We start from the raw sequence: 27,191 nt of genomic DNA, 5'->3' as shown, positions 1-27,191 counted from the left end.
TCTTTCCTAGTGTAGAGAGAATCACATTGTATCTGCAGGACAAACGGCTCACATTTTAAATTACAGCATGCATACCTGCCTTTCAGCAGTCACAGATAAGGTAATTTTTACTTATATAAATGTATGCTCTGCCCAATGTTTTGGAAGTTTAATCCACTAGCATCCTAAACATCAGTTCACTGTAATTTAGGCATTCACACTCATGAAATTCCCACTTATCAAGGTGGCTATTTTACTGAGCCAACAGCCTTTGCCCCAAAATGAGTGAAGAATGTGCACTCAATCCAACCTGCAGGCTTCTCCAGCAGGGTGGTAACCTCTGCTTGATGAAGGGTTTCAGACTGGCATGGATCTGAAACTGTTACAGTTACTTCAGCTGAAAGTCTGATTTTGCTCTTCAAGTCAGATTTTTTTTTTTTTTTAATAGTATTATAATTAACAGACTTTTGTAGATGAGCTGCTGTGGTGAATGCCACTAGCTGTATGCCACAAGCTGTTAACTATAAGTGGCTGTCTCAAGTGTGAGAAGGCGTGTACATCAGCAGCTAGAAGACATCAGGTCTATCTCCGTCCCTACGTTCAAACAAGTTTCTAGCCTACAACAAACAGATCTCTGTGAAGTTCTATGTGGTCAGAAGTTTATTAGCTATGACAGAATCAATGGTAGCTTTGATGTTAATATTAACTGTCCATTGAAGACTAATTAATTCATTTTTAGTATGTTCTATTATGGTAATTAAGTACCTGCTTTACCTAATGATGGCAAACACACCTTATGGGAAGTTTTTGTTAATCATGGGGCATATGCTGGAAGCCTTGAATACCTCTGACATGCAAAACTTTCTGCAATCCTACTGTTCATTTGCACTACAGTGATGTTAAGGACATAATATAACAAGTAATATACAGCATCAAAAAAGACAAGTGAGAACAATGAATGAAAATGTAAATTACTTCACTGAAAGTATACTACATTTCAGGCAGAAATAATATAATTTAAAAATTAAATTAAATTTAAATCCCAAATACTATTGTTCTTGGCAATGTTGTGGACTTAACTACTCCTATAGTGTGTGAGCTGTGTGTCACACACTCAGAATGTTCTTCTTTACCTCTTAATTTAATATCTTGGAAATATCTACACATTTGAATCACTGTAACTACTCTTGGAAAAGACAAAATTTGAAGTAAGATGACTCCCTTGAGAGCTAAGAAAAAGTACTGTCTTTATGCAATTCCTACATTTCTCTTCTCACTTATTATTTAACTACTTTGAAAGTCTCTTGAAATAACTTGGCAATTTTTTTCACTCTCTCGCCTCTGTGGAAGTAATACCTAGAATTAAATGCCCCATTGCTTCAAGAAGTGACATTTCCCCACTTTGCTCAGTAGCTTGGATAGGAATCTCAAACAGTCTGCCTTTTCCTGGTGCATTTACCTTGTCAGGGTAATCCATGGGCAATGAATTCCCAAAGGGGCACAGGAGGGTATTTCACCCCACCTCTAGTTTGTTATAGGAGATAAGCCAGCAGTGATTTGTGGCAAGGAATGACTTAGCCATCACCAATTAGTGAAGCCCTCCATGCTGAAATCAGGGAAAAACACTCCTTCATGGTCCTCTCCTCTATTCAAATTTGAATATACTGAAATACATCAGAAGGTGTTTCTGTAAGTGTAACAAAACAACAGCTTTCCTATTCATGAAAGTTTTAAATAGGAGAGACATAAAAGAGATACTTATATGAAGAAAGAATGCTAATAGTGCATTTCAGTAAACAAGGGACAATGGTAATGAGTAGTGATAAATTTGTTTAATAAAATAAACATTTAGCTATTGCATAGAAGCAGCAGGAAATATGGAGAGTGTCTTTGGTATTGCATGCACTGAAGAGCTGTGGCTTTTAGCAGGCTATTGCAAGAACTCATAAATCTTAAATTCTCTATTATGGATGGAGAAAGTTTTCTTGCTTTATCTCCTCTTTCAGTGTGAGTTCAGGATGTTCTGTAAAGGCAAAATGTATCAGCTCACACTCACCACCATGAGGACAGTCAGCCTGACAGTATGCATTAGTGTCAAGACAATCGGACTCCTCCTGGTGTGAAAAGTGTTGTGCCACAGGTGAAATACCTGTGGCACAACAGCTATTTTTCCCAGTGTATTCCCACCGTTTAAACCAAAAATTTAAAAGGTCAATTATGCAATTTTCAGGTAATAATAAAGACCAAAACAAAAAAGAAAAAGTGTTCTAGTGAATGAGGGCTTTTGCTAACCTGTGTTACAGCTGAGCAGCAATTAAAAAATAAGTATTGGAATATTTCTTGATGCCAATAGACAGAGCCTTCTGGACATATTAATTGGAATTTTGTAATGTAGTTTGAGTGCTCTTTCCCCCAAAACCTGCATTGTAACTTCACAAAAGCTATCTGTGACCTTGACCTTCCCAAAGAGCCTTCTCTATTTTTGCCCCATCCTATGGCACCTTCAGGACTGATAGGAGATCTGATCTTCAGGAGCACAAGACTTCTTTTTGCCCTCAGTGCAGAAGCACAGGCTTGACCTTTGCGGTTTTCCCCTCTACTAGAATGAGGCTAGTGATTGCTCTAGAGAAAAAGATCTCACAATTAACACATTACTGAGCTGTGTGAGGCAGTAATTCATGCCTATTAGTCTGTTTATTGTGTAGCCAGATGGGAAATTTGTTCCACAGTCCTGATAGACAGACAACTACTTTAGAAAAAGAGAAAAAAAGAAACTCATATTCTAATGCCACTTCTCACTGTACATATGCAAGCCTCCCAGTTCACACTGGATTTGTGGAAGTGTGGTACTTCTCTAGGAATGAGTGGATGAAGTTACACTCCAACAATCAAAATAAGGCCACATCCTGCACATTTATATTCCATGTAACAGAACTCTCCACCCATTCCCAGAGTATCCCACCTTTATTCAGAACAGCAGTTATTCTCTTTTCAGCCTAAAGATCCTCTATGCATCTTTCTGTCTTTTTTCCCTTTTTTCTATTGACTGTTCTGTGCATTCTGTTCTTTCCCGATGAATACTCTCCCTTCCTTTCTTCCCCGATGTCTCCTAACAGCAACTTAGATGGCTTATTGTGGTTTCAATCCTCTGTTTGCAACCAAACACAGTCACTCTCTCACTCTCCCTCTCATGGGGAGTAGGGGAGAGAATTGGAAGGGTAAGAAGTAAGAAAACCCATGGGTTGAGATAAAAACAATTTAATAATTGACATAAAAATAATAATAATAGTAACAACAGAATATGCAAATGAGTGATGCACAGTGCAGTCGCACTTGGCTTTATGTAGAATATAGTAACTTTTTTTTTTTTTTTTTAAATGGCCAGAAGTGGGTTGCCTATGGAAATGTTCTCCCATCATGCTCTTTCCCCTCCAGCCTTCCTACCCCATCCTCTATTACAATTCTCAACATCCACTGTCACGCTCTATCCCTACTGCAATTCCAGCCTCTCCTGGCACTCCTTGCTGCTGCTCCCTCCACACCCCCACAAGTGCCCTGGTGTGTACCTGCCAAGGCTCTGTTCTGGTTATTCAGGGTGTGCAGGCTTTGTGCCCAGATTCTGTGCAGACTGTCCAGCTCAATAGTGCAACATGGCTGGTCACTCCACCCAGCTCTCTGTTACAACCATGAATTTGTTTATCCTATTCTAGTTGCACAATCACTATGAAAACACCAAACCAGTGGGCTGCTTTAGTAAATTAGGAGTTACCATTTATGTCAGTGTCTTAATTTCAAACCCCAGTGTCCTCTGCTTGTAATTTTAAAACTTTATGTGTGTACTGTGTAGAATCAAGCTTTATATGAGTTATTATGCTAGTTCCAATTGAGATCTTTGCCATGATCTTGTTACAGTATCCCAAAAATATTACATAAATCTCATGGAGATAGAAACAGAAATCCGGAAATATAGAAACAAGTATTACTAATTAAAAGAACATTTATTCATAGATGTCAGTCATAAAAATACATTATGAGGTTACTCTGCATTTGTATGTGCTCATTTTGGACATCAAGCAGCCAACAACTTAAATCACAAAGCAAGTCACTAACAGAACAAGGCCCAAATCCCTGTTTTCAAGTGCAGCCAACGTAACGTGGCTGTACACTGCAGAATTCGTCAGCATACAGTGTTTGTGGATGATTTTAAGACTTCCCTGTGTAATACTATGTGGCCATTTCTGGTTGCACTCACCCTGTGGCTTTTGTCATCTTTGTATAAGGACAAGAACAATTTTTACTGGTAGTACCACTTAGGTTTGGACCAGATGAACATACCTTGAAGCTCTTTTTCACGTGGAGAATAAAAATAATGAACAAAACATAGTTGTCTTGCATAATAGCACTGTCTCTGTTATACTGGATTCTTGCATTTGTCATGTAGTCCCACTTACTATAGGATTTGTGGGTGAATGAATAACTGCTGATAATTTAAATGGGCTATGAGTTAGTTACAATTTCATGTCCATGTTGACAATTACACCCAAAATTTAATTTCAATATGTTTTGAGAAGGTAGAGATAGGCATTCAATTATATAACATAAAGAAACAAAATTATTTTATGAAATAATGATGCCTTTTTTCAGTTGAATACTGAGTACGTACATTTAATATATTTTAGTAATGAAATACATGAACAATAATCTGTTTCTCATGATGTGAAATCTATACAGCAAATGACAACTAAAGAGAAATGAACCCTAAGAGACAGAATGCTAGGGTAGGAATTATTCTTGTATTTAACTACTGAAATTAAATGAATGAGAAGATATACAGTGTCACCTCTAAACTCACCTGATATCCTTCCACAGATTTATCAGAAACATGGTGCCAAGAAACAGACATTTCAGAAGATGACAAAACTTTTACGCTCACATCTGTAGGTATTTCAGTTGGAGCTGGAAGACGAAACACGTGTTAAACATCCAATCTCATCCGGTGATATTGCTATACTTGCTCACAGGGACTCTTCTCACTTCAATATTTTGTATTATTTTCTTGGTATCAGGAAGCCAAGTGCGTTAGTCTTTAATCTCATTTTACATGAGTAAACTTTAAATTCAGTGATGATCTGTATGGGAAATGATCCTATAAAAACCATGCAATGATCCTATTACTTGGCTCAGACTGTGTACTTTTATGCTTCAACGGATTCCATGCCAAAATTTGTGTAAAATAAAAATAGGCTTTGATAAATAGAATGAAGCATCCAGTGATCTTTTACTAAACTGGACAGCAGCTCACAGATTATGTACATCAGACTTTTTAAGCTAGTTACACTCAAATATTCATGCATATGTCACTTAGTCATGATGATACAAAGTTTTTATGAGACCAGATATTAGATATAGAGCTGGCCAGTGACACACATAAACTTGAGCATAGGTGTGAAATAATCCAAGAGCACCCTTCTATTAGGCAAACGTCATGTAATTGATTTTGTGTTCTTAGTTCTGGACAGAAGCCAACACAGAATATAAACCATTATAATGTGATATGCTTTTATTCAGGGCTTAGAATATTTAAGTTCTAGTTTCATTATAAGAAGCTGTTAATTTCATGCTGCTTGCATTTTAAGTGAGGTAAGGAATTTAAAAAGGCATAAACTTAGCAATGTCTATAAAAGATAACGTTTTCCAAGCTAAGAACAGTTCTCTGTGGCGAATCTTATGAAACAAGTTGCAACAGCAACTGAACTGAGGAAAGCTTTAATATACTTATTCTTCCAACTGGGCATCCAGTCAACTATACATCAAAACAGCCACTGTTAGAAAAAAATCAGTTGCATCTCTCATGAATAGTATCCTAGGTAACAAAATAATCTTACATGCAAAGTTACCTTTTGTAATTGTCTTTCAATGACTGTTAATAATGCAAATGTATAACTAAAAATGATATATTATTGCAAAATTGTTTTCACAATGACAGGAATTTAGATAAGCAAGCAGTCTGTGAACTCATTACTAGCAATTATTACTCACTACTAGCAACAGCAGGTATGACTAGTAGTCATCAGATACAGAACTTGGCTTAAAACACATGGAAGCACAGAAATTCCCCAGTCACTAAAGTGAATGAAGATGCCCACAGTTATAACTCGACACACACAGATATATTATAAAATACATAACTTAGTGGAAATTATGTCATTATATTTATATATGTATGTATATTTATATATATCCCTATGGAATACTGTATGACCGTATTGGTTTAAAATCTCACTAATACCTTTGAAAAGTTGTGTTGTCTGACAGTAGTAATATCACTTGCTGATTCAGAGGTACAGAAATACAGGTGGAACAGATGTGATCATCTAATCTATTCCCAAATCACTGTCAGACTTCTCCAGTGTATCAATCACAGAATTTGCCAAAATGTTTCACATTGAAAAATTCCAACTGTCATGGAATTTGCTGATACAGTACTCTAAACAAAATTTCATCAGCTTATGCTTGTTTATGAGCTCCAGATAATTTATATCCCTATTTGGCATTTATGTTCCACAAATATTTTGCAGTCTCTCCTGAGTCAGAAAAATTACGTCAGCTGCTTTTCTCCAGCCTTCTAATTAAGTAATTCTACCAATAAAAGAAGGAATCATGTGGGCCTCACAATAAGTTCTCTTCACTGAAAACATAGTGATCATCACACAGTTATCTTCTAAGCATAACTATACAAAGTTAAGGCCAGGAGCCAGTAAGCACGCTACAAGGTACTGAGGTGACTTTGTACGAGTCCTGATGTCAGCAGAAAACTCTGTAGAATGTTCTTTGGAATAACTTTCATTCTACCTATTGGAAAAACTCCTTCTAACCCACCCTGCAGTTCCTGGATTTGATATGGTGAATAGTCAAGATCATAGCTCTGCACAGGAGCTGTGAGCGCTACTGGTAAAGTTTGGGGCACCATGAATCTGACTGTTTTGTTGACTCTTGTGCTTGAAATAAAATAAAAGAAGTAGGTTCACTGAGCTTCTATTCCTTTTGCTGCCTGGATCTGGCATCATTTAACTACAAGTGTTTCTATCAAGTGTCTGGACTTTGCTAAAGTCTATGTTAGAACATCAGCAGCCACTGAAGTGACTTCTTTATCTGGAAGATGGCACTGCTGCACATTTGCTCTTCCCCTGTCTTTTGGAGCTACTAGGCTCTGCCATATCTCTGAACTTGAGAGAGCTATACAAACACACTGCCATACCTGACGTGGTTAGTATAATTGTAACATAAACATGTGGGAGCTTATCAGTCAGCTGTCGATAATATCTTTTAGAAAGGATGGATACTGAAATGTTATTTGGCAGATATGACTTTTATTACACCATAGCTATTTACTAACTCATTTAAACAATTGCAAAAATACTGCTCTGTTGCTGCAGCAGCTGTTGAAGATTATGTCCTAAGGTACGCTTTTCTGAGAAAAAAGATTAGTATTAACCCCTTCAGACAGCTACGTGTTGCTAGCAAAGGACTCTTTTACCTTTACTCTGTGTGTGGGCGATTCCTGTACAAAGTCCCCATTAGGGCTAATCATGGAATCATAGAATGGTTTGAGTTGGAAGGGACCTTAAAGATCATCTAGTTCCAATGGGAATCATGAAAATAAATCTCCCATAAATTACACAGAGTAAAGAACAGAGTCCGAAGTGTGTCAATGTGGCCTTGTTATCATATCTCTCCTCTTGGCTCTTTGGTCTGGATCTGCTGACTTTGTGAAGGAGACTCTGCTCTATTGGAAGAAAAATACGAACAATTCTTCTTTGGGTTATTTCTGGCAGAAATTAATAAACCCCATTTTTAAAAAACAGGCTTGAGTGATTATGTTGCAATTAGAATGTTGCATATTTTTCTTCTAATTTAAGGTAAACTTTCTTCTAGTACTTTTTCTCTCCAGCTAAGTTTGGAAATGTCATTTAAACTTCAATCCTAAAGAACATAGCATGTGAACTAATTCCAGTAAGAATTAAGAAAAAGATTTTAGTGAAATATCAAATATGTTTTCATTACTTTATTTACTTTATAGCTCTAACAACCAAACCAGAATAAAAAATGTGTCAGGGAGAATTTGTATTAGACTCTAAACATGATGGAAATCTAGCTAGATACAACTGAACTATTATTCCTTCACAAGTTTGGGCTAAATTCTGATACAGATCTACTAGAATAATAGGCTTTAGTATGGTCTGTTAAGAGGAAAAAAAATTACACATTTGTCAAACACATGTAATAAGATCACAAAGTCATTGCTGGATAATGATGTAAATGTTTTAGGCAACCAATATGAAGATTATCATTTCTTATTTTAAATTCTTAAAACTTTTACCAAGCTGTATGAAGAATCTTGAATGCTTCTGTGTATTTCTCATTAACAATAAGTACATCCAAGGCACGTGTTGCTATACTAATCAGTGTCAAGGAGCTGGTTCTCTCTACTGATGTTGGCAGTGCTGAGCTGGGCTCTCAGTGAAAAACTTATTTGGAACTTTTACTCACCATCTTGAGCTGAATAAATGACAGCAGTGAGACTGAATGGTCCATCCCCTTTGTTATTAAAAGCTTTCACTTTTACTTGGTACTGCGTTGAAGGTGGCATTGATTCATCCTTGTGGACATACCGTCCAATTTCAGGATTAGTAACTGTAACTCTTCTCCATTCTTTCTCACCAAATGGCTTGAAAGCAACTATATAGCCGAAGTTATTGCCATAGTGGTATTCTCTTGACAAAGGCTAAAGATGAAAAAGATAAAACATTACTTTTTGTAGCCAACTAAACAAATGGATCTCTAATTAAATATATATGAAACAGAAACCATTGATATGCGCATTGTAAAAACACTGAACTAAAGATCCATTTTCTTATGGTTTGTTTCTACAGTTTGCTCCCACCCCCTCTAAAAATACATCATCTTCCTTAAAAAATACACCCTCTTCATTATGCAGATCTGCAGTAGTATCTGCTACCAAAATATTTTAAGATCTTGTTCCTCATCTCAACTCAGTGCAAGACACATCACGTTATCTTCTACAGAAAGAAACCAAGAATGATTGTGTACTAAAACTGTTGTCAGCGGTAGCTACCAAAAAGGGAGTAAGTAATAGTGGATATGGAAAATAGACACACTAGGCAAGTATATGGGTCCATGTGCATGGACGGAGACAGACATTCGTGAGAAACAGAGAGACAGAAGAGAAAATTTATGTGGCTGGTCTAAATTATATTAATTTAACTGAATTTGGTCATGTAGCCAACTTGTACAGCTGATGAAGAGAAATGGAAACATTCAAAGAATGATTCATCCTACCACTTTTCATTGATGATGGAGGGGGTCCAGTTGCTGGTTTAGGCTATCTACCTAGCTAACTGGTAAAAGTTTTAAGTAAAATGACTCCTACTTTCAACATGAGCATTAAAGGTACCTATCCAAAATATTTCTTAAAACTATATCTGATTTCCTATAACTAGGAATACTGGAAAATATAAAATTATGGAAGACCATCTTCTATAATGAATTTTCCTTCATTTACCAAAACTCTCCATTCAGTGATACCTCCTCTGTCCTTGGAGCCTTTACCACAACAATTAGACAGTGTACGCAACGGGCCAAAATCATGTCATTCATCAGTGCATCTGAAGCATCCTTTGAAAATAAACTTCCTGCATCACCTTTTCTCATACTGTAACCTCACAGAGATGAAATAGCTTGTTTTGAGGCAAAGTTTCTGGAGCAGTACAACAGAGAGTAATTATTCTCCTTAGGTGTTTGCTCACTACTGTAGCACTTCAGTGAACAAGTGTGGACATATTCTGAGCAAGGATTTAGGAAATTTAGATGTTAACAGTAGAACAAGTAAAAAAAACCACAAAAAACCCTAGCTCACAAATTTTGATGTTTGTATTTGTTTGAAGCTAGAATGAAACTCCAAAAATTTTCTGAGAAAGAAAATTCTGATGAAAACTCATCAATTTTTTGGGACAATAGAAACGTTTAAGTTTTGACTACAGAAACATAATACATGGATTAGAACATTAGTATGCATAATATAACCAGAAAAAAATTAAGGCAAACAGATATCAGAACTCAAAATTTGAAAAATGTCTGATAAGTACATATGAACAATGATGGAACTTCATTTCTTCATGATAAAGCTTCCAAGAGAAATGTATAGAATCAGATCAAAGGCTGGGACTTCTGACTTTACTCAGCTTAAGGTTAATAATTGACCCCTGTCCCAGGTGTGCCAGCTATCAGATCCCATTGCATCCTGTTTTCTGTGTTGCTGCTGTAAAGTTTCACCACTCTGCAACATCAGTGCTAAAGTAACAAGAATCACAATACAGCAATACTAAAAACAGGTAGCCTTCAGCTGGTTGAGGACAGAAAACTGGTTCTAGATGAAACTCCCTAGACACCACTGCTTCAGCAACGGATCATCACTCGGTACAAGCAAAATCCAGCTGTTGGAGTAAGGCCCAGAATCTATCATGATTTACCATTTGCAGAGTTCAGTAACCAGTAGCATTTGTCTTGTTTCCTGTCCTTTTTTCCCCATACTTAACCACATCTCCAGCAGAACAGTGGCTCAGTTCAACCAAAAACTGGAAAGTGGCCTCAGCACACCATGACTAGGGTTAGGGTACCCTTCTAGAACATGGGATATGCATAGGCAATCTTCCAGCTAGAGTGCCTCTTGCTTCCTGCATGAGTACTCTAACCATGACTCCATGTTACAGAAGACAATTGACTGATGCGGCTCACTGCAGGTCTCTACATACATAACTTCTTTGGTTTTTCTGGGGAACACAGGCAAAATGTTGATATATGTCAAATCTGAATTATAATGGAGCCTTAGACAGTGGAAACATACCCATCTACCTACAACATGACTTCCGAGAACATATGAATGACTCTTGTATAATTGGTAATTAAGATGACTGCCAACAAATAAAATTCAAGAAACCCCTCATGTCAAAAAGGAGATGGATTTTTGTTCTCTAGTTGTGATGCTAACCACAAACCACTAGGCAAAGACTTTAAGTACAAATCAGCTACGAAAGAAAAAAACACTAGATAATCTATTTTACTTGCTTATTTTTTAGTGTATAAGGCATATTCTGAGTGTACCTATTGGATGAGGTATAAGTCATGTCTTTGTTTTCTCCCTCAGGTCTGACTGGAGATCAGGTAAAAATTGGATACCTCATTTCCCAGAACAGCTAATGTACCTTCATGTATCTAAGTTTAGATTCATAGGCAACCCTGAAACTAAAATAGTAGAAGATTTCACAGACTGGGTCACCTTTGATAGCTTGTCTTCTAAATCTATCATTGTACGTAGCTGCTTTAAAAACCCCAGAATCCTATCTCATTCTCAGGCTGCTAAAGTAAGCAGCCTGCATGTGTCCTTAGTCTCAGAATGATTTTCAGCTACAGCAAACTTTAGAAAGCCAGGACTGGCACTTAAAAATTATATTATGGAAGATCTTAAACAAAATGTTGAAAGGAGCTTGCCCTCCAATGGCTGCACATAGTAAGTAGGTATAAGTGGCTGAATAGTTTGTAATATCTACTAAAAACTTTGAAAAACAAAGAAGAGGCAAATGGGGAAAAATGAGGAAGAACGGACATGCCACTCCTAGCTCTCTTTCCCAGTTCTGCTTTCAAAACAAGACTTGGAAGAGCTTTGATTGCATCTCTGGCTGCCTCATTCAACCTGGTCTTATGAATCATAGCAAAAGCTGAAAGGGGGTTGGCAGCAACATGTGAACCTGCCATACATTTTGTTCTTCTCTTCTTAATTAAGGACAATTTGGAATATCATACACAAATGTCAGCACATTTGGGAGAATCAATATTCATCTTTATCTAACCCTTACAGATAGATGTATTGTTGTTTGTCAGATAGGCTCTGTAAATCTAATGCCTCTATTCAAAAACACATGCCAGACATAGCAATGGGAGATTCTTGCGAAGTAAATATTTGAAGCCATGCTTTATTTCTCTGACTAAATGAGCTACTCATTACAGAACAGATGTAAAAAGCATGGTATTAGGTAAGAGAAATAATTAGAATATAAATCTGCTTGGGTGTATAGGAAAGACTGAAATGATCTTGTACATCAGATCTTGCATTAGTCACAATTCTCCTGGTTATAACTTTATTTTTTTAATTTAGTCACAGATGTCTTCATTGTATTGAAAATGCCATGAATTTTCATGTCTTTACATGCAATGCAGGAAGTAGCTCTGTAGTTTGTTAAGATTTTTATATGACGGTACTTGTGAAGAAATAATAAAATAATCTAGGTCTTCTGCAACTGTTCATTGCATGAGTTCTTATTTGACTTTTATTCTTCAAAAATAAATAAAGATCAGAATCAAACCAATTAGGATACATCTACTTCTGAACCTATTGTTAATGGAACTATGAAATAACCTTTTTAATATATTTTAAAAGAAGTGTAGATAATCCTTTTTCAGAAACTTAGAAATCTTTTCTTCATGTAAATTCATTGCTAAAGTACTGAGGAAAACTGAAGAAATATTTTGAACTGAATTTAAAAAAAATTACGCAGTAACATCAATGTATTATCATAGTCAGTACATGTTTCAATCTCTTTGAAACATACTCAGAGAGTATTTTAGGTCATATTTTAGAAATGTCCAATACATAAACATCCAAAATATAGTCATCCTCATTCATTTTTACATATTTTTATGAGAAAAATCTGAAAACCTATATCCTGTGTACAAACCCTGCTCTCACAGAAGTCAGTGACAAAGCAGCCATGGGTTTCAGGAAAAGAAAGATCAGACACAAGGAAGTCGTGTCATCTCAGTGCAACACCTACCATCCATGTTATTGTCAGCTCTCTATTGCTTCCACCCCCTCCTCCGACATCAGAAGGAGCCACATTAGGAGCTAGAAAAATAGAAGAGACAAGAAGAATTACTACAAAGTATACAGTCAGTAAAAATATCACTATTTACTTTTCTTTTTATGAGCAGGACCAATAAGCACACATGGTACAGACAATGAAAATGGCTGTCTGTAATAGCTGTGAGTCTGTGGTTTTGCCAAGACTAATGTACAGCTACTGCTGCAGGAAACATGCCAGTTCTAACCATAGCTAGCAATCAATCATTCTTCTTTTTAACCATATCCTCTACAAACATTTAACTGAACATTCAGACACAGAACACTCCTCATAGGTCTTAAGAGAAGCACTGTGCATTGTTCTTGTGCTTCCTCAGATGTTGGTGTGCCAAGGGCTCAGGCACCCAAGACTTGCACATCTATTTACCTTAAGAGACTGTGAGTAATTCCATCTACTTCAATGGATTTAGTAACAATGTAAAATGTTAAATCCATGGATATATCTTTGAAGCACTGGCATCCTAATCCTACTCTGGATTAGTGGTACGTCTTCTTGATGAGCATGTTCAGAATGGGTACATGTTCAGAAGCCCTTCATGATTTACTAATTGCATTTTAGACTGACATTCTGTTGATCTATCATTAATACACAGCTGAGTGATAAAGCAGGATACTGTCAAGGACTCCATTATAAATCATTCCTGTATTCCCACTTCTGTAGAACTCGTTGCACTAAGTGTGATGATTCTATTACTATCCTCTGTGGTGTTTGTGTATTTATTTGCTGTCACTCAATACTGAGGATACACAACCTACCACTGAAAACTTAGGAAATGACAGCCTAACTATAGTGCATTAAATATGCCTTGGGTGATCATGCATTAACTACATGTCCTGTCTACATGAACATGTTCTCTGTGTTAAAAATTCTTATATGAGCAGGCATTTTCTCCAATAATCAGTGCATGTCACAAGATAGTAAGGGGATAGTTCCTAAGTGCTCTCCCAGTATTTAAGTAAGATGTTTGCTGAGGCCTCCTCTGAGGGTCAGCTGAGGAGAAACACAAAGCAGAATTAATATTTTCAGAAAAGATAAAAATATGTAACAATAAATTTGAAAACGAAATCAGTATTCAGTGTATAGTATGTGTTATTTATTTCTGGCCTTCCAGAAAAAAAAAAATAGTGGAGAAGGAGACTAAGCAGACACACATCATAATTCAAGAGGAAGCCTGCACTTATTTCTCAACCTTGTTATTACTGAAATATATAGTAGTCACATTATCAATTATAAGCATATAACTTCAGCGCTAAACTAGAAGCAGAGGTTTACTAGAATGCTTAAGTAGTCAAAGAAGATACATAGGCTGCCAGAGAAGAGAAAAAAAAAACTGTCTAATGTCTTACAAATCACCCTTTTCAAGAGAATCTCCCTCATTCTCTCGACCATTAAACCCAGGTTTCTTTCTCCCTTAAGACTGGGTTACTAGTTCAGATAGTTATACTCAGACAATTACCCTAATGCAGCCATAAGCTAAAATACATAAGAGCAGACTTTAATGCATTGAATTTCAAGAAATCGCTATGAAATGTGTTATTGATGAAGCGAGCAGATTTCATTAAAAAGAAAAATCATGGCACACATTCTTAGAAAGCTAATAAAAATGTTACTGAATTTACAGTTATTCACAAGAAGAGAGACTTCATAACTGAAAGACACGGGTAACATTTGAATTTCATGGACATTATTTGTCACTCATAAAGTACAACAAAGATGCATCATTGTTTTTTGCTGTTTAAGACAGAACAAATGGTAAATAACTACAATGTGCAGATACGGGTTGTTGTTTGTGCAATAAAATATTTACTTTCTTCAGATTTACGTGAAAATGCACAGGCGGTGCTGGTTCTGAGTATCCTGGAGGCTGACGCCGCAACCCAAATCCTATTGTTACTGCTCATAACAGGTTCTAGCTCCTGTCAGAAAATGCACAGAAGTTCATCTGCGAACTCTTGCTGATTTATACCCTATTTCGGCATGGCAAGAAGTGCTGAATGATGCCTAGGAAGAGTACGTTAACATTTTGCTTTGTTTTACCAAAAATGTCTCACAGTCTGCCAGAGATTACAATGGTGTTGTGCATGGGGAATCAGACAACAGACTGAACAGCCGACCTCTTGCCAAAGCATTACATCCTCCTACAGAACTAGAGGTTATGCCATTTTTTGGCAGGCTAAAACAAATACCATGAAAGTGGCACACTGCAAATTGCAGGACACTATCACTATTCCACCTGTGAGCATAATTTCCTTTCTCTTTCTGTCTCTTTTCTGACATTTCAAAAATGTCTGTTGTGCACCAAGCACTCCAAGAAGCATGTATAGATTTCTCATTTAGATTCCTGGACTTTCAAATACAGCTGTTAAGTCATAAAACATATGATGCTAATAGTCAATTTTATACGCAGTAATTTCCTTTTACTTCAGTATTAAAGTTCTGTGGCTTTTTCTTCCCTGTCCAGATTAACTTAACCAATCTGTATTTCCTTTCTCTCTAAGCAACAGATTTTTTAATGGACCAAGTGTGGGTATTTTTTAATAAATGTTTTTAAATTTGCAATGCAAATACATTTTATTTTTAAAATACTATCTAATCAAAGCAATGACCTAGCAGATACACAGAATCACAGAATGTTACGGATTGGAAGGGACCTCAACTGACATTCGACCTTTACATATTTCTAAACATTAATGAGGTCACCCCTCAGTCTCCTCTTCTCCAAACTAAAGAGACCCAGCTCCCTCAGGCTTTCCTCAAAAGGGAGATGCTCCATTCCCTTAGTCATCTTGGTGGCTCTGCGCTGGACTCTCTCAAGCAGTTCTCTGTCCTTCCTGAACTGTGGGGCCCAGAACTGGACACAATATTCCAGATGTGGTCTCACCAGGGCAAAGTAGAGGAGGAGGAGAACCTCTCTTGACCTGCTAACCACACCCCTTCTAATACACCCCAGGATGTCATTGGCATTCTTGGCCACAAGGGCACAGTGTTGGCTCATGGTCATCCTGCTGTCCACCAGGACCACCAGCTCCATTTCCCCTGCTCTGCTCTCCAACAGGTCTGTCCCCAGTCTATACTGGAACCTGGGATTGTTCCTACCCAGATGCAAGACTCTATGCTTGCCCTTGTTGTATTTCATTAAACTTCTCCCCACCCAACTCTCCAGCCTGTCTAGGTCTGGCTGGATGGCAGCCCTGCCCTCCGGTGTACTCCTCCCAGCTTTGTATCATCAGCAAACTTGCTGACAGTGCACTCTGTTCCCTCATCCAGGTCACTGATTAATATATTGAATAGTACTGGTCCTAGTATGGCCCCCAAGGGACTCCACTAGACACAGACCTCCAACTAGACTCTGCCCCATTGGCCACAACTCTCTGACTTCTTCCTTTCAACCCATTCACAATCCACCTCACTACCCGATCATCCAGACCACACTTCCTCAGTGTAGCTGTGAGGATGCTGTAGGAGACCGTGTCAAATGCTTTGCTGAAATCAAGATAAACCACATCCACTGCTTTGCCATCATCTATCCACCTGGTTATGTCCTCATAAAAAGCTATCAGGTTGGTTAAACATGCCTTCCCCTTGGTAAAACCATGCTGAGTGCTCCTAATGACCCTCTTATCTTTGATATGCCTAGAGATTGCACCAAGGCTAAGTTTTTCCATCACCTTTCCAGAGATGGAGGTGAGGCTGACTGGTCTATAGTTGCCTGGGTCCTCCTTCTTGCCCTTTTTGAAGACTGGAGTGACATTTGCTTTCCTCCAGTCCTCAGGCACCTCTCCTGTTCTCCATGACTTACCAAAGATGACGGAGAGTGGCCTAGCTATGACTTCTGACAAATAATTGAAAAAACAATTTTTACACTTTGGTTTTGTATTTTTAGTTTCAATTCTCAAGCTATGGGACAATAATTGTTAATATATCTAGGTAGCACATGGGTGCTAATGTATGTTAAGGAGGATATACTGGTATACAAGCTTTGCTGGATACAGTCTTTCTGCATTGATGTATTACCTCCTAGAACACTGCTGTTATCTTCTTTGTACAGTCAAACTAAAATGTATTATCTTGAATAATAACATTTTGGAGAATTAATTTTAAAAAGGATGAGCCTGAGCCTAAACGATATCCTTAAATATGCTCTGAGATTTTAACACTGAGCAATTAGACTGATAAGGGCATATGTTGTTTAAGATAATGTCACATCTCTGACCTGGAATAAGAAGACATAAGATCCAACATTCAATCACAGAAAAATGGCATTACCCAGTGTAACACACATCCTATGATGTATTCTTTAGTTAGAATACAAACCAAACAGCAAATGAACATTTTCCTTGTTAAACACGTGCATGTTTTTTCCAAAGTCTTGTACCCTGGTCCCAAGCATGTGCATGCATTCATACATGCATGACCTGACTGATGTACACAGTGGGGGATCCCTGAAAGATACGGTATGATTCTTTTTTCAGCAGTGGCCGCAAATTTGCTGTTTGTAGCACAATGTTTCCTTCCTGTCTACTTTGATGTGATCAGATCTGGACAGTTTGGTTTTTGCTTACTAAAATCTATAGTAATGTGTGGCTGAAAATATAATCTTTAGACTTGCATCTTTTGCAGTGATTTTTTTCAAAAAGACCCCAAAATTACAAAACTGATTAATAAAAATGTGAAAATTAAGAAGCATATTTAAAAACTTGACATTTTCTGTTTACGTACGAGCGCCTTCAGTTCTAATTCTCTGTGATGGCATACTCGGTTCCCCTGTCCCCAAAGTGTTTGTTGCTATTATCCGGAACTCATATTCCATCCATGGAATTAAATCAATCACTGTAGCAGATTCCATATTTCCTTCAATATCTGATGGCTCTAAAAAAAAAAAAAAAAAAAAAAAAAAAAAAAATTGCTTTAGAAAACAGCATTTTTACAATAAGGTCAGACAACAATGTGGTTGATTTCGGTAAAACTACCACTATTCTGCAACCACACATAGCCAGCTGAAGGAAACTTGATGTTGTACATTAGGAATACCACATTTTACAAGTAGTACTCATGGCAATGACTGGGAACTTGGAAACTATGACACTATCTTCAATGAATCCTTACAGACTTGTAAGTTTTAACTGGGTGTGAACTATCAAGAGAAGTACATGCAGTTATGAGGTATCTTTACTAATTACATACTGTAGTTGTAGAATTTCATTTTACCAACAGACAAATGCAATGAAAAAACTGGAATGCAAAAACAGTAAAATAAAGATTCATTATATAGACAATGCATAGACATGTAGAAATGTAGGGTTCGATCAACCGATAAACAGTGGTTTATAAAATGTGGTCATATTTTGGTACACCTTATTAGTGAGCACGTTAAAACTTGCTATCTAGTTCTGATCCAAAAGGGTAAGTGTTCTTGTAATTCCTGCAAAAAGACTTATTATTGTCATGAGGATGAGCTTCTTACCATAAATAATATGTGTAACTCGTGACTCTGCCTACAATTCGCAGACAATAGGGGTTGTTTCTATAGCTATATGCAGTTATAGAAAGACAGATGTTTTTCATTTACTCCATGGGCCAAGAGCTGTTTGTCAAATTATAGTCTTGGGTTCAGAGGGTGATGAGAAATGAGATATTCTGCACTGGGAAGGCAGTTGATTTGGAAATAAAAAATGGATGCAATGGCTGCAAAAAACCCCAGTCATGGAAATGTAAGCACGGGATGGTGACACAACTTTCCTCTACTGAACGATAACTACATTTTTCATTCCAAAGTAAGGCCCTGAAGGAGAAAGAGAAACACTTTCCATTTTCTTTCCACCTGCCCACCACCCTCCCTCATCCTTACTCAATTTTTCTGTCCAGTCAATAGAACTACTGCAAACCTCCTAGGCCATATAAACCATGATATAAATTTGGCATTCCTTTTCCTTGGCTATTTTCAATCTCTTCATTTAACCTTACTGTGCCAAAAATTCCCAGAATAATAATGAATACTCAACACGATGAGAATCTGATCCCCTTAACTGGAAAGAGCAACATAAATGTGAACAACTTGTTACACAACCCATTCATACGTATTTCCGTACTGTGAAGTAGAATACACTTCCTTCATAAAACACACTTGATGTTATGCAACCTGAGATGAATGATTTTGTTTGGGAATAATGGTAGTAGCAACAATAATAACAATATTTCCAAATGGCAATGCCGAAGTATATTTTTTTGTTCCACACATTGAAAATTAGCATCATTAAATGATAGCCTAAACACTGATGAGAGATTAATTTGGACTGTTCATCATGCTTCTTTCATATGAAAGTGAACACCCAGCCAAACTGGGAGGGGTCCAGAAATTAAGTAAAAGCTTGCAGTGGTGCCAGTGATGGTTACTATGGAGATTTTACCTATTTTTGAGGGAACCATCTATTAATCAAAATTACTCAGTGTGGTTCAAATGAAAAAGCAATGATTCTGAAAACAGTGGATAGTTCATTTCAACTTTTCAGAAATGAGTAATTTATATCTTGCCTGCTAGTTTCTTAAAAAAGGAATTCAATAATCCAGATTCCTCCCTGTCCCACTCAAGATGTAAATCCCACTCAACATGCTACAGGATAAGACTCAAAGTCTGACTGCATGTCTCAATGACTAGCTCATTAATTCTATGAAGCAGAACTTCAGAGATGCAGAGAAATGCATCCCATCATGCCTACAATACTGCAAATAGGGAATCTTCCTGAGAAGTGAGAAAGATGGATTCAAGTGGCTGCTCTGAACGAGACAGAGCAAAGATATGAATTCAACACTGGTATCTCCTACACACGTTTCTAGTTCCAGTAACATGCAACACAAAAAGAAGCAGTATCAGAGCTGCCACACCTGTTTATAAATTCTTCCCATGTCTTTCTAGAACCTCGTTGCTTCCCATTTTTTTTTTTTTTAATTAAAAAGAAAAAAAAAAAGAATAGGAAATAAAATATAATTTATCCTGAAGAAAGCAGAGGTTGGTCTAAAAGGATCCTCCCTCCTGTGTATATTGTCACTGAAGCAAATAATCAGGTATTTGAACGTCCCTAATGTCTACATAATGTATTTTTTTTAAGTTCAAAGATATATATTCTACAGAAACTATTAAACAAGATATAAGAGATAGGAAGGGACTGGAGAAACTTCTAGTTTTTTTTTCCAAGCTACTTTAACAGAAGTAATATACTAGTGCTGGCTGTTGGAGGTAATTATATACAATAGAGCTACATATGTGACATGTTCTAGATAAGAAATATGATTTAAGGCAGTAGCTCTAGTATTTTTTACTTTTTACCCTAAAAATAGAGATTTTCCAGGTTAGTATGTCAAAGTCTTTTTCTTAGACATCTATCTCTGTAGTTTCAAATAACAACTTAAATGAAAGTCAATAGCTCAAACTGTTAATAGTCTTAATATTTAAAAAAGCTGAGTATGTGATGCTCAAATTCCACAGAAAAGCACTGAAGTTATAATTTATTATGGTGGCATAATGAATCATATTGATAGGACAATTCTGTTTACATTGTGGCAATGCTATCCTTCATAAAGTATTAAAAGATTCTAGTAGTTTATAAATATTTTAATAATTTATGCATTTATGTTAAACCTTGCAAAGAAATATACATTAGCATGCCCTGTGTTCAGGTAGGTGCTGCCTCAGCTGCAATTATGTGGCACAATGATGACATCCAGTGGTTAGAAGGATAATCTTAGCTATGTTTTCTCTAGGGGTGCCAGTTGTAACTCAGCTGGGACTTAGTCTGCTCCCAGGAAAAAGCAGACAATTTTAACCAACTTTCTGCATAACAAATATAGAAATGAAGACATCCATCTGCCATCCAAATTAACCTGCAAAGAAATTTTTATTATTCTAGTAGTTGATGTGGGAAGTTTCAAACCACGAGGAAAGAGGCAAAAACCAGGTAAAAACTCTGGCCTGTCCTTCTCTGTATTTCTTGATACTCAGTTCAGGCCCTCCAAGTGCTGGGAACAAACCTGTTGACAACACACTGGCAGGATGGTACCTGCTCCACAACCCTGTAGCAGACTAATACCATCCCCAGTTTCCTTTTATTGTAACTATTTTCTGATTAGACAAGCTTTCTAACAATCAAACACTTTAAAACCTATTGACTTCATTACTTCTGGCATTACTCTTACCTGTTTTGGCATCTTTCCACTCTTCAGATAGAAAGGTTTTTGACTGGATAGTGTATTTAGAAATAGGGCTATGATTGTCTGTTCCACGACTCCAGGTAAGTGCTACAGCAGTGTCTCTAATTTCTTCTACTCTTATACCTCCGGGAGGGCCTGGAGGACCTGAAAAAAAAAAAAAAAAAAAAAAAAAAATTGGTACTTCGATTCACAAATTTCATCTGAAAATTAAAGTTCAGTTCACTACCTTTCCTACTTGTATTTATCAGATACAAGGCTTGCAAGTCTCACTTTCTACTTAAGAACAGATTGAAAAAATATATATACATTTTAATACTTTACAGAGTGATTAAGAAGGTAAGTGCTCTTGCATCAAACAATTACCAAATGAAACTTCCATGACTGCTGCCTCAGTAGTAATACTTATCTTCTTAAGTGAAAAAAATGATACCTTAAAACTGTTGTTGCTCTTTTCTCTCTCTCTTCCCCGCCCCCCCCCCAATCCCCCTCCCTGAAACAACAGTGAACTGAAGACTCAGGAAAAGATACACAAAATCTTCCTTCCTAAATTCCAACTCATGATGACTTTTAATCTACTTTTTTAATCTACACTTCTGCTTGTGCCATACTGGCCTTGACTGCAATTTATATGGAAAATCTTGTAATTTATACTGAAGGAAAAGCATACCTTGAAAGACATTTCTATAGAACTCTTCACATTTCTCTTGGCCTTCATATTACCCTAATGTGGTAAATCCACCATCAGATGCAAACTTCCTACAGGCTAATATAACCTGAGTGAAAGCAGAACTAGGCAATATTTCTCTACAAGAATTTCAAAAATCCATGTCAAAATGTGGAATCCACTGCACCCACTGAATTAAAAGCAGTCTTGTGAACGACATGGGTGAAATTGTACAACCTCTGTGCACCAGAATAACTTCACAAAGACTACCATCAAGGAAAAAAAGCACTAAGCTGTCAAAGGGAAAATACTTCTCACAAAACAGACATTCCATATCTGCCTTTTCAGTCTTGATCATCAAGAAGGACCTATAAAATAATTTCTAATGACTATTTTATTTTTCTTCAAAAGACAGATGCTTGCAAAGATTAATTTAAAAAGTCATAGCCCTAGTGAATACAAAAAGTCATGAACTAAATGCACATGTTGGCTTGATGGCACATGACTATGCTCCCAGGACCCAGCTAAATCATTACAGGTAGAAAGAAGTTCCTTGTTCTAAACTAGCTCATAGTCTCATCTCTGTGCTTTTCAAGTATTAAATACTACTTCTGCTCAAACTAACTACTTAAAATAACTATGTTAAAATGACAGCAGTTACTCTCAATCCATATTTGGCTTTAGAGTATGTTAGTTGGACTTCAGATCTGAAGAGACAGGCTTCTGTTCCCAAAACTTGCCTCTTTTTTTCCAGGTAAAATGCTAAACCTAATAAATGGTATTAAATCTCTTCACCAAACCTCATCTTTTTTTCTGGAACAATAATAACTGACAAAACCTGCTGAAGTGAATGTCTGTATTTTTCTAAATGCATTTTTTAAATTTTAAATTTTTTCTTCTAATTACTACTACTCCCACACCTCTACTTTGTGTGGGTAACTTTCATTGTTGCTGTGCTGTGCCATGGTCCCCAGAAGAGAGGCTAAAATGTGCAGATCAACAGGCAAAGGTGATTTTTTCATAGACTAGAAAGTGAAGAAGAGAGTGATACGGGTGCACACATATGTGAGTATAAGAATCTTCATCTGTAAAAGACACCAGAAAATTCAGTAAGGTGTGCAAAAAGATGTCAAACTTACAGTAATTCTGTAACCCAAACTTATTACCTACTTACAAATTTGGCCTATAGATATTTTCAGATTGTTCTTTTCATATTGACTGTTCTGGTTTTGTTTTTATACTCCTGATTTATATGATACACAGCATGTGATATATATTAACTCTTTTGCAAAAACGGAGACAGTGCATTAGAACTATTGAGAAGTATTTTCTGATTCCACACTCAGAGATAATAATGTGCCAACATGATTCAGGTAATTATCCAACAATCTGACTGAACAAGTCCCAGAGCATATTAAAAAAACCTAACATGAAATAACAGGATATATTTCTCTGCAGTATTTACAGAGAAACCACAGAAAACCAACACAAAAACAATTCAACAAAAAAATGGAAGGAGATTTCTACATCAGATCTAAACACACAGTGTGCCAGATTTATCTTTAGCTCTTGAGCTCTTTATTTGCTCCATAAATCTGAGCAAAAGTAATCAAATGCGATTAACTAAACCAAACAAATATACTACCATATATTGCTGTTCCCCAGTTTCAATGAATTTATCCTTCTTATCGAGCAAGCAATTCCATTGCTGACACCAAAAGTATTCAAATTTAGACCAGTTCCTTAAAGAATATATATGCCATTGCTTAAAAAGAATTCCACTCTACACAATCTACAGCTGATGACTTTGACAATCATAGAATCATAGAATGGTTTGGGTTGGAAGGGACCTTAAAGATCAAATTCCTGATTGTTTCTTCTCCTAAGATCCAAGAACAGTATCCATTTAGTATCCTTGGAAAAATGTAAGTCAGTTGACTACTGGATGGCTTTTAATCAACTTGTATTAATATTCAAGTCTTAGCATTGAAAACTAAGCTACTAATTAGCTGTCCTCAGACCTCTCTTTCAAGGTAAGGACTAAATATGTCACTGTATGTGGAAACAGCCTCTTACTCATCACAGAGGATGCATGAAGTTGTTGCTTAGGGTGTATTTTTAGGATGAGGTTTGTTAGTCAGCTCTGCACTCTGGTAACATGCATAATTGCTAGCCCAACTCTAAGGACTCAGGTAGGTAAGGCCTGAGTCCCATTCTCCTGCAAGACTGCCCCCTTCAGAAGCCCTCAAACTGGAAGGTATGGAAAGGTTCATAAGTCCCAGGATCTTTCCTTCATTCTTTAGGAGGTATCTCTTACAGCTTCTCACCTCACTATCAAAGTTTCTGAAAATGGCATGTCAGGAAACACCAAAGGCCAGCTGCTCCCTCAGAATTGCTTACATAATAGTAAGGCACAGAAACAGATCCTTTTTCTTTGCAGATATATTCTGCAGTTTTGCCACTTACCATACTTGCTTTGGCATTTCATCTAAGACTGATGATTTTTCACTGGCTGTTAATACCCAGGAAAAATTAAATATAGAAAGATTCAAGTCCACAACAGCATCACATGACAGAAATTCAGAATCAAGGCACAAGCTATACTTCAGCTGCTATAGAGCTCTATAGTATAACTGGAATATGGAGCAAACCATGACAGCAATGCGGCCCCAAGTGCAAGTTGTGTCTCCTTTGAAATGTCAGCATTACAGAGCATTAGCACTTCAAAACATGTTACACCTGGAGGCACAAAACAGAATAAAGTGCCCAAAGGACATAAATTGACTTACACTATTGAAACCATGTGTTGTAACAGATCTTGTAGGATACCTACCGTATAAGCAAGCACAGTGTTTTTAGACCTCAGTAACACTTAATAGACATGAATCATAGAATCATAGAATTGTTTTGGTTGGGAATGACCTTTAAGATCACTGAGTCCAACTGTAAACCTAATGCTGCCGAGTCTACCACTAAACCATGTCCCTAAGCACCACAACAGCTAACAATGGAGTGACAACCTTAACTCCAAATGTCCTAGCTTCTGTAATTTGAAAACTAGGAATCCTTTTAATGTAGGTCTAGCATTATACAAAATAATTTAATCTATAAAAATCTATAAATCTTAATCTTTTGCTTCTTAAAACTGTTATGCAGTAGATCCATTGAAACGATACCTAAATCTATTTTTAATAATGAACACTGAATTAAATTATCTAAAAATTACTTCAACATCAGGAAAACACCAATAGAAAATATTTATTGCTTTTCAGGAAAACACATGTTCAGTTAGACATCTAAATGTCTGGAGTAGAATCAGTGCCCTGAGTAGACTTTAAGGACTTTACATGCTCATTCACTTCTCATTTCAATTTCTGTAATTTCCTAATGAGAAATAAAATACTCTGAACAACCAGAAACACTCTGCTTATCTAGGTGAGCACCAGCCACATTTCTGTTTTACCTGGAGAACCTTACCTCTTACCACAAGGTCAGCTGAAGCCGAGGAGTTGTCAACAATCGTCTGAGCAGTGCATGTGTACCTCCCAGCATGCCGCAGCTGAACATTTTTAATGAGCAGCTCACCGTTGGATTTAATCTGTTACAAAAATAGCACTTAGACAAGCTGGTAAACATCCCTGTACAGCTATGTGATACCTATCTGCACATCCCTCCCAAGTGATATACAATGGTAGCTGTTTCCAAAAAGCAAGTGCTTTTTTCAAGCATGGATCACCCTCAAAGATACATCTGATTTATATGACTGCTGTTAACATTGTCCTGTGTTTCCTGAAGAGCTGCTGCTCTTTACTGGGCATGAAAAAAACTAATGTCTTAAAAAAGTAAATATTTTTTCACAAGACAACATCACCCTTTTACTATTTGAAACCCGTATCTGAACATTAAATTTAGTTAAGAATTTTTTCATAAGCAGCAGTCAGATGATTTTTCTGCACCATTATTTTCTTTTTTATGGATGTTTATATGATAACATGTCATAGAGTCCTACTAACAGAGTAGGATACTGTTTGGCTCTGCCTTTACACGCCTAAAGCAGTACAAACTCTTTTATCGCAGAGGGGCTACAGTCACAGTCTAAATAAAGATGTACCAAAGAGACACCAAAATGCAGTGGCTGCAGGAAAACAATAATGTTCAACATTCAACACTGATGTCAGACGAAAGGCCAGCCCCTGCTCTGTGCAGCAGTGTTGGCAATGGACAGGATGATGGCCATAACCATAATCCCCGAGGTGCGAGGCTGGGCTCCAAGACAGCACAGTCCAGGCGGTCCCTTCCTTTGGTGACCCAGGACGGGGCACACACAGACAGTGCTGCAGTGAGGCCTCAGCCAGGGCCAACCACCTGCTGTGGGAGCTGCTGTGGAGCTGAATTGCTGCCCTTCAGGCTGGGCCAGAACTACAGCTCCCGCCATGGCACAGCCCAGTCTGGCTGTGGGCCCTGCTGGCCTGGACCTGCTGAGCAGCGAGCTGACTTCCCAGCCCCACCGCGACCCGGACTCCGGGGCAGGGACCTCCCTGCCGGGCCCTGGCTGACATCTCCAGTCCTGCCCGGCTCCCTTCCATCGGGCCCTGCGGGATGGGGCCCTTGCTGGTGAGGTCCCCGCCATGCCGGCCACCCTGTCGCCCAGCTCAGCTCCTGCTGCTCCCTGCCAAACACCATCGGGACCTCCAGGGAGGCAATCTACCATTCAAGAAGGCCCACACCCTCATCATCACCATCACCATCACCATCACCATCACCATCACCATCACCATCACCATCATCATAGACTCTAACCCTTTCTCAACACTCTTCACCAGTGCTTGACTATTGGGAAGCAAATATATATATTTTATATAGCTATGTTTTCAGAATGGCTGTAAGGTCCACTACCTGCTGCTATCTGTAGTTGTACAGATAGGCAAAATGAGTAAAGTATTTCTGTCCTATGAGACTTCTGTGAACTCACTGAGTAACTAAATGTGAACCTGTAAAACAAGAAGTAGAAGAGACCACTATATAGACCACAACTATTGTTAATGAAAAACACATTTTATGTTAAGACTTTCATACAAATGTTCAAAAATAACACATTTGAAATATTTTGCTTATCTACCCTGCATCTTATTCCAGAAAAAGATTTTTAGCTTAAATCACATGGTTATACATGTGTTAGTCTTAAAGGTACTTCAGAAAAAACCCAAATGTTCCCTCCAAAATATATCTTATTGCTTTCATGGAAGTCAAAATGTTGCGAAAGATTAACAGATGGATTTATCCACACTATACCAAAAGGGGTAACATCCAGATTCCCTAACTCACTCCAGATTGTTCAGAAATGCAAT

The 27,191-nt window shown here is 37.4% G+C and overlaps 1 protein-coding gene across 1 annotated transcript in view; it reads right to left on the bottom strand.

Annotated features, from left to right (window-relative positions):
* Nucleotides 1-25,441, bottom strand: part of LOC104530584 (contactin-1) — a gene marked incomplete at its 5' end in the record, with an annotated part of 49,683 nt that extends 24,242 nt beyond the window's left edge. Inside the window, 6 exons of the mRNA XM_029086794.1 lie at nucleotides 4,832-4,935; nucleotides 8,530-8,764; nucleotides 12,888-12,958; nucleotides 17,694-17,843; nucleotides 21,165-21,323; nucleotides 25,321-25,441. Coding sequence (XP_028942627.1) covers nucleotides 4,832-4,935; nucleotides 8,530-8,764; nucleotides 12,888-12,958; nucleotides 17,694-17,843; nucleotides 21,165-21,323; nucleotides 25,321-25,441 — 840 coding nt within the window. The remainder of the gene's footprint in view (nucleotides 1-4,831; nucleotides 4,936-8,529; nucleotides 8,765-12,887; nucleotides 12,959-17,693; nucleotides 17,844-21,164; nucleotides 21,324-25,320) is intronic.
* Between the last annotated feature and the right edge of the window lie 1,750 nt (nucleotides 25,442-27,191).

Source organism: Antrostomus carolinensis, unplaced genomic scaffold (genome assembly GCF_000700745.2).
Source record: "Antrostomus carolinensis isolate BGI_N321 unplaced genomic scaffold, ASM70074v2 scaffold1489, whole genome shotgun sequence".
Classification (NCBI taxonomy): domain Eukaryota; kingdom Metazoa; phylum Chordata; class Aves; order Caprimulgiformes; family Caprimulgidae; genus Antrostomus; species Antrostomus carolinensis.
Note: the sequence above shows the minus strand (reverse complement) of the source record. Positions and strands in the feature narration are given on the sequence as shown.